Raw genomic sequence first — 8,763 nt, forward strand, 5'->3', positions numbered from 1 at the left:
CTTTTTTCGCTTCAGCACAATTGTTTTTCTCAGTACTGCATTGCTCATTTTCTTTTCCTCTCGTCCGTGCTCCGAGTCATTCCATCTTCGTCACATTCGTTTTTTGTGTTGTATTTGCGCGGTTTGATTGCGCGGATTCCGCCTCGCCAGGACTCCATTTTGTGTAATGAACATTCCGTTATTCCGTGCAAATACCATTTTCTCATTCTGATCTAATTCATTTCCGCGCATCAGCGCGGAGCTAATCGAGCTCCACAGTGCCCGGGTTTGTGAAGGAGCGGAAACGAGCGTTGGACCCGCGGGCCGAAGGCACCGCGGGTGTAGCAGTGAGATCCACGGTTCTATTCTGAATCTGTTTCGTAATTCCATTTTCAATCGTCAATTATAGCAAACATGCTGGTGGAATAAGCGCGTGCGCAGTTGAATAGCGGCGATTGAGAATGGAAAGGGTGATGGGGCTTTTGAAAAGTGATTGGAAATAAGTACGATTCAAGGTAGAGCATTTGGAAAAGTTATGCAATATGAAATGCATTTGAGAATTGTCAATAGGTTGCTGATGAAAAGAATGGATTTGAGCGTGAAAGGCAGTTTGATATTGTCAATTGTTGAAGATAAGCGGCGATGGAGGGGAAGTTTATGGGAAATGTAGGTGGATCGATAAAAAATAGGTGCTTTCAAAAAGCAATGATGTCAATCAGCAACAGATGAATATGAATTGAGTGAGTAATGGACGTGTTGAATAACAATCAGGCAAGTCGATATGTGAAGAAAAGTTATTATGTATGGGGTGACGTCATAAAATAAGGAATAAGGTGAGCTTATCAAAAGTCAGGTGGAGGGGATTGAGAAATAGCTCGGTGAGTGCTATTGTTTGAGATTGATGAGATGTATTGAAAAGTATCAAGTTCAATAAATTGAATGAAATCAAATGAAATGGGTTGATTGTTCACAGAGTGGTGGCAAGCCGCGGTGGTGTGGAAGCTGTTATTTTGGGGGGAAGTTGAAAGGTATAAATAGAGGTGCTTGGAGGTTGGAAAATGAGAATTGCAAACAAAGCATACTCCGTGGGTGCACCTCTAGTTCAGTGACCTCTGGTGACCCGAAGGCGGATATGTCACTGTTCCTGTCCTGTCAGCCAGAAGAGGTTTTTGCTGCGCAAATAACACTCTAATAGACTAACAAACATATCACTATCATATTATTTTAAAGAATACATATATATATATATATACAAGTATATAAACAAGACACCTCTTACACTCGAGTTTCAAGAGTGCAATATAATGAAATGTTTTAAATAAACAGTTATAAGATACAAAGAACTTAAGAAACAAACTAAAAAAATAAATCCTTTTACATTTGTGATCAAATACCTAAAAGAACCCTACCTTCAAAGAACGCAACCAGCAAGGATCAATTAACTAAACCAGGCGTATCAAAGCATACCCTCAGCTAGCCCTGTTACAACATCAGGGACTAGTCCAAGATATGTTTGATGACGCACCACAAGAAACCCTTAATTAACAAACTAGATCTCTTATCAATTAACCAAATTTAGAAACAAAAATCTTTATCTTTTACTGTTAAGAAGATCAAATTATAACTCTTTTTCCTCCTTCCGTTGAAAAGATAACCTAGTAGTGCTTTCAAGAAACCTTATTTAGAATTCTTCATCGCTCCATACTAGTTCTTTTGTTCGGACCTATTTCCTTTTCCCTTTTCGTTTATCTTTTTTCTATCTGTATCAACTAGGACGCTAAAGATCGCTTGGTAGTAACCATCCGACTAAAGTTCCTTCAATCCCGGCTAGAAATCTTTTGATAAAGGCTTGTTTTATCAAATCAACGCTAAAGCGTTACCCAGGACCATTTTACGTTCTACGTATTCACCTCGGCAGATCATTAAGTGAGTGCACTTCTTGATATACTGGCAGTGGGTTTTGTACCACACCATAGACAGCTATAACCACCAATTATAGTCTTTTTTACTTACAAAGAACTGAAAAATAATTTCTCTCAGCAGATAGGAATCTCTTCTAAGCTCGATAAAATACATTTTGTAAGTATCTGTCATTTGATTCTAGACCAACTTTACTCATACTTCTAGTGTCAAGCTGACATGTCCTGTCCCACCGAAACACTGAAATTATGACGAGAGTTCATGTTTACAGGTTTCAAGGGGGGGGTAGGGATTTAAGTTTATGTAATATCTTGATTTCTGGTAATAAGGGGGCTCAAGTCAAAATATTTGCGTTCTCTTAAAAAATTGGGGAAAGTTTTTTACGGTACCGTGCTGTAAAAGCTTTTCCCAATTTGTAAAAAAGGACCGTAAAGAATTCTTTTGGATCTCCTTTTAAGCAGTAAATTTACGCAAATTTGCGTAAACAATTTGGGATGTTGTATAACTATTCCCAATTGCATAAAATTTTGCGTAAATTTTATGAAATTGGGAAAAGTTTTTTACGGTAAAAGTAGTAAAAAACTTTGACCTGAGCCCCCCTATTAAGCTCACCAATTCATGTAGTAGTTCCAAGTAGTCCATTGCTTTTAATCCTCCTGCGATTATCTTTGTTATATTCACCAGACAAACCTTAAAATGCCATGGATAATCTCCTTTATATTTTCCCTCAAAATGGCTCATCATATTTGAGGCAAAGAGTTGAGCTTTGATTCCACAGTGTTTGAGTAGAGAGCCACTAATGTTGAGGCACATCAGAATTGGATGTCTACAAAAAGTGAGACAGAAACTCGCAGCGCAGCGCGTTTTCCTCTAAGCTGCGAGCCAGACTTGAATGGGCTATATGATCGTTGATCTCAAAGTTACATAACTTTGATCCCACATTCCAAGCAACTCGTTGCGTTTCCCTTGATCCCATCAATTCGAAAGCACACCAGACCTACAGAAATCTCTGTGAAATAAATCCTCATTAGACACTCAGTTTTGATCATCCAGTACGAAAGTCTTGTGAAGCGGCTTTAAGAAGATTATAAGATATCAATACTTGAAAAAAACAAGAGTTCAATTGCCTATCTATTTTCCTGTGAATAGAAATAAACGAGAACAGGAGGTGTAAGAATTAGGAGTTGTACAAGTTATATTCGATGCAGTTATACAGACTTCCACAGGCTTTATCACTGGAAAGGTTTGATGACTGAAGGAAGCTATCAAGTCAGAAAATATCTGCTCACAAAATGCAAATTGACCAAGATAGACAAGCAAAAGAAAAAAATAGGACAAGTCAAAAAAAAGAACATTAAGAGTTCGAGAAAAGTATACCATCACAAATCCACAAGGAGCTCATCAAATAGATCTGTACTCGAAGTCTTGAACAAAGGGCCCACTCTCAACTCGAAACTACGTTGAGGTGAACTTTGCCCCACTTCTTTTGTCTGGTACGCCTGTGATTGATACTATTATTCGGTTAAGCAATCACAAAGATGCCTTTTTTGTCAAAGCTATAATTACCAGTTCATGTATGAGGTTGGGAAATTTGATATTCCTATCGGATGCACCAAAGTAATGAGATCATCAGCGTTTTGAAGACAATCAGAATACGATCGAAGGATTTTGGAGATGAACTCACTATCTTTTCCCGTACCTGCCAAAGCCGGAGTTCTAACTCGGTCGAAGATAATTTCTCAAAGAGGCGAGAAAGCTCTTTGAGTTCGATACTATTTTTGCCCTCCGGAGTCTCAAAGAACTTTAGCCATGTTAAAACCTCACTGTCTGCGATAAGTCGCCAGCTCTCACCAGCCGCAGATTTTTTGTTTTCCAATCTAAGCGCCTTTACCAGCTCTAGCATCACTGTGGCCGTCAGACCTTGACGTGACCATTGTGATATCTGATCACTACTCGTCAGTTGATCAAAACTCGTACTGGAACCATCATCCGGTGAAAAGTTTTTTTCTCTTTTAGCGGCGAAAGCCAACAGCCTTACACGTTCATTAAATTCCGCATTCAAGATACTTTGAACAGTGAGCTTTACTTCATTGTGAATGTTCTTGTACGTTGCATACGCTTCTTTGGCCCCATTTTCAGAAAAAGAGGGCCACTCCTTTCCTAACTGGATGACTTTGCCTAACTTATATATCTCGTGATAGATGGGATCTTCCTGACTATAACCTAATTTTCCGTCGACAAAAATGTTCCAAGTGTCCCGAGTCCAAACCTGACGCAAGGACGATCGTATAATCTTAGCAACTTTTGTCATACTTGTTGGTCCAACGATTTCTCTGACTTGCGACAATATTTTCTTCTTGATCCTCGGGTTATTCTCATATATCAAATCAAAGTTGTGGAATATTAAATTTTGTTCCAAGCCCGTGATTGATGAAAAGGAAGGTTTCTCTGAGATTGAAATGAAGTTTTTGTAGTTTGTTGCAAGCATGTTGACCGCCGCTGATTGAGATAAATCTTGTAGCCATTCATACTTTTGATCAAAATCCATGTAGTGCTTTGACCTCATCTGTTGTCGCACTTTCAGAACCGCTGCGTGATAAGAGCTAGGAGCCGATTTCATATGTTGAATAGTAAAGAGAGCTTCAAGCGCTTGCGACGAAGTAAAGCTATGCCTAAGTACAAAAATATCCGCTAGCTCCTGTGATGTGAATTGTACAGCCTCGATGCAACCCCGCGAGAATGATTCGTAATATTCACGTTCTTTTAGTGCTAGTATGAATTGAGCATCTTCATGTATCGCTTTTCTGTCAGCTAAATTGAGCCTTTCCAAGATGTCACGTAACCATTGCAGCTCCAGTAAGACAGATTTAGACTTATCCTCTCGCATGATTTTGCGCATCAAATCAACTGTTTTACCAACAAGTCCATCTTTAAAAGACTCCGCTTGGGCAAGCCGCGTTTGATAGAAAGGTTCCTTTAACGGCAGCTGATAGATTGATCTTGAAAAACTAGGCTGCCTGTTATGGATTTCAACTGCTTCGTCGTAAGACCAGTAAGGCCAGTCGTCAACTTTCTTCATATTTTTTTCGAGATAATTATAAGTTTCGAGTGAGGCGGCAGAATCATCGATGTGGAACACCGCTTTGCGGAACCTGTATTTGTCTTCAGCTTTGGCTTGGTCTCGCATCGCTACCACTCGCGCCACAAATTTGGCACTGATCCCAGGGTATAAGTCAGAGACCTCTTCAAGCAAAGCTAGGTGTCTGGAAATGCTTTCCCTATCGTATAACAACGCTGAAAAGCTATCGACCAATGCCTGGGCAATTTCTTCTCCTATTCTGTTATGATTCTCCTTCAAGAACATCAGCCTATTGTCAAAGTTTTTTCCACCCATTATCCGACGATACCAAGCATAGACTTTTTCCTTAATCTCGAGGTCAACGGATGACAGCGCACGGGAGAGCATTTCAAGGTTTTTTAATGGTGTTGACTTGGTCAGTTGTGTTGCTCCTGGGACCGTCTTGAGGGGTAAACTAGGCCATATCGTCCTGAAATCTGGTGTCCATTTCTCCATTGTTTTTAAGAAATCATTAGACCAGATCTGTACAGCTTCGCCCACGACTATAAGTAATTCCTTGTGTTCGGCTTCAACACCGATCTTCTTCCAAGAATTGAGGACTTTTTGATCTTTATACCACTCCTTATCACCGGAATTAATGATATCCTGAAGCTTCACCTCGAGGGTTGCCGGAATGAGACGCTCCAAAGTCGCATCCTCATGAGCTATGTGTGATTTCGAAGTTGCAAACAGTTCTGAAATAGTGGGGCGTCGAGTGCGTTCAGAAGCATAGCTGTGAAGACCGACACAAAGGTGGTCATTCATAGCATTGAAATGCTCGGAAGGGTCCGGGAAATTAGTTGTAGGATGCCAATCCAGGATCGCTATAAATCAAGAAGATGGTCCAAGATCATTACGAGATGTTCCCTTGGATCTCTAGAGGGGATCGTCAGATACTCACCTTGCGATGCAGGGGCGCTTCCCACACTACTCGGGGACGATGTAGAACGACTTTGAGTTATATGCGGATTTTTATCCGAAAATTGCGTTCCTTTCAAAGTCAATCTTTCAAGACTTTCCACCGTTCCTGGAAGTTCAGCAACATTTGAAGACAATTCACGTTTGTATTTCTTCCCCCGTAAGGGAGTGCTGACAAGTGATCGCGAGATGGACTTGGGGGAAGCATACGTCGTCAACAAATTTGAATCGGCGGTATAAATGAAAGCCAGGAGGCATGAATGGATAAAACTTAGATAAGTTGAACGCATATTTTCAGATTGATGAGCGAAGGTTGAGCAGGAGGTGATGAGCACTCTGCGACCTCTTATTACATAAATGGCTGTGGGCATTGTATGGAGTTGATCTCTGGTACTTGTCTTGAGACCTGTAGGCTGTACCACACTGCTCCCAAAACCCTCGGGATTCAAGAGGTCGTTTTATGATAGGAGCCTTATTCGTGTGTCAATTCGGGCTACCAGCACCCATGATGGGATGTTTGAGATATACCACCCTAATCTTCCCAACTAGTGATACGTCATATTCATGGGGTATTTAGCCGCGCAGGTCGGTCAAGCCTCAAGGTTCTGCGTATATTCCGGCTTTCCTTGACCAAGGATCACTCAAGGTATTTGATCAAGTGTATGATAAAAGGTAAAGATAAGATCTTGTATACAAACACAAGGGCAACCTGGGAAAAACGGGAGCGTCGTGAGAATCAGGATCGAGAAATTCTGACGACCACGACCGTAAGTGAAACTTACCCGTCAGATATGAAAAGATCAGTCGAAAAGAACAACAAGATTATAAGATTCCAATAAAAAGAGAAAAGAAAAAATGAAGGTCAGACTACAAAAAACATGGAGATAACTGGATGAAAAATGACATGTTGTATACAGATTTCTTTCCGATGAGGAAAAGAAATTTGACACCCAGGTTTACATCAAAACAATCATTCAGCACACACACTCAAAACACGAATGAAAAGAAGAAAAATCCATCTTATTTCTTGACATTCAAAACCAATTACACAATCAATCAGCATACTTAAGTTCCCAGTACATTCCTTCATTGAGGAAATAACACCATATTCGTTCAAAATATGATATTACACGATCTATCAGGTATGAAAATGAGACGAGCTGACTTGCAAGACAGAGAAAGATAAGTAGGTCAAAGAAAACCGAAAAACACTCCAGCGCAAAGCCTTGAAAAAACCAAATATTGTCACATCTTGTGAGACTAAATATGCTCAAAGAAATTGCATTTGCCAAGATTATCTGTTCTGCATCTATATGCACAAAAACCGGCTGCACACTTCACGGCATTCCGGGATCGTAAATAGTTATGAGCTTCGAAACAGATGCAAGAAACTACGAGGTTCATCAGATGTGGGCAGGATTCCTAAGACACCTGTGGGATCTAGATGGACTAGTCACTGGCCATCGGGTGCTGTGATTAAAGGAAATTTTCGAAACAGGAAGATGTAGGAATGATGGGGGTGTAGCCATTGTTGATTGATTTTGTCCGATTTTGGTTGCAGCAGCTAGAAGGAAGGTATCCCTTGATTATGTTCTTCACAAAAAGTGCTTCGGTTAAGCTTTCCTTGCCAATGTACTGGATAGATGGTTCACCATTATTGATTTCTGACACCGCATAATTCGAACTGTGGTTTAAAAGTTTCTACCGCTAGGAAGCTCTTGCGGGCAGCTTGCTTGAACTGTGAACATAAAAGGATGATATAGGTGACGAAGATGCACCACGTTGAATATTCAAAGATGGTGCGGTTTAATCAGCTGTGTCCTGAAATTTTAAATTTTCAGCAAAAGACTTCAGAAATTTCACACGGCTCGTTGGCAGATTCCCTGACATTCAAAGCAAATTGGGACTGTCACGTAATGCCAAGGGCATTCAGCTGAGGTGTCATTTGTTTTTCGTTGGATGTCACATTTTCCACGTGTCATTGTTTGGCCACCGCAAGCGATAGAGCAGTTGGCAGCAAACCACCGATCTGATTTCTGTCCAAAGTCAAGGTCCCCTCATCCCTCAGTCACAGTGGTTTCTCAACATCACACGGAGCATTCCAACCTGCAACTCTATACATCATGCCTCAATTCACTATGAAAGACAGTAAAACACCCTCGAATGGAACGACTTTAATGGCGTGCAATACGGGCAAGCATGTAGCTCGAAGCCCAATTCGACACACCCAGCCCTCTCAGCATCTGCGAGAGTCGTCAGCGTGCTACTCACTTCAAAAAAATCTCAGGAATGTTGATCGGTCCATAGCCTCGTCTCACTCATCTCAACCTTCTATACGCCTTGACTGCCGGAGAGGTTTTTCGAGCAGGCTTCCCAACGTTTTCTTTGGCTGGCTATCCATCCTCATTCTCTCTTCGGTCTTATTTTTACAAGTTGATGCGTCGGCGCTTACAACTAACGTCGCCATTGGTGAACGACTTTGCTTCTATGCTTGGGTGGACAAATTACATGAGAAAGTCAGCCGAATTCAGATCGTTGATCGCCTACACATCATGTTCCTCTGCTATATCCTGATTACCAAGTGATGTAGGGCTAACTAAAAATTGGGTGATTCTATCTTACTCTAGGTCGGCTTTTACTTCGCGGTTCAATCGGGTGGAGCGTTCGATATTGACTGGACCATCACTGACCCACATGATATGATTGTGATTGAGGGTGAGAAGGAAAGGCAAGGGGATTATATCTTTACCGCCAATGCTGTTGGAGAGTACTCTTTCTGTTTCCACAATGATATGTCGTCGTTCAGTGAAAAGTTTGTCGATTTGACA

At 41.0% G+C, this 8,763-nt stretch overlaps 2 protein-coding genes across 2 annotated transcripts; one reads left to right on the plus strand and one right to left on the minus strand.

Moving 5' to 3' along the window:
- Nucleotides 1-3,499: 3,499 nt before the first annotated feature.
- Nucleotides 3,500-6,306, minus strand: MELLADRAFT_68421 (uncharacterized protein; the record flags this gene model as incomplete). The annotated part of the gene is made up of 2 exons (XM_007417001.1): nucleotides 3,500-5,841; nucleotides 5,919-6,306. 2 exons carry the CDS (start codon nucleotides 6,304-6,306, stop codon nucleotides 3,500-3,502), a joined length of 2,730 nt encoding a protein of 909 aa, XP_007417063.1.
- A 2,058-nt stretch (nucleotides 6,307-8,364) lies between these two features.
- Nucleotides 8,365-8,760, plus strand: MELLADRAFT_29251 (uncharacterized protein; the record flags this gene model as incomplete). The annotated part of the gene is made up of 2 exons (XM_007416987.1): nucleotides 8,365-8,451; nucleotides 8,563-8,760. Coding segments are annotated over 2 exons (285 nt in total), but the record flags the coding sequence as incomplete, so codon positions are not given.
- Nucleotides 8,761-8,763: the final 3 nt, after the last annotated feature.

This window comes from Melampsora larici-populina (genome assembly GCF_000204055.1).
Source record: "Melampsora larici-populina 98AG31 unplaced genomic scaffold MELLAscaffold_67, whole genome shotgun sequence".
Classification (NCBI taxonomy): domain Eukaryota; kingdom Fungi; phylum Basidiomycota; class Pucciniomycetes; order Pucciniales; family Melampsoraceae; genus Melampsora; species Melampsora laricis-populina.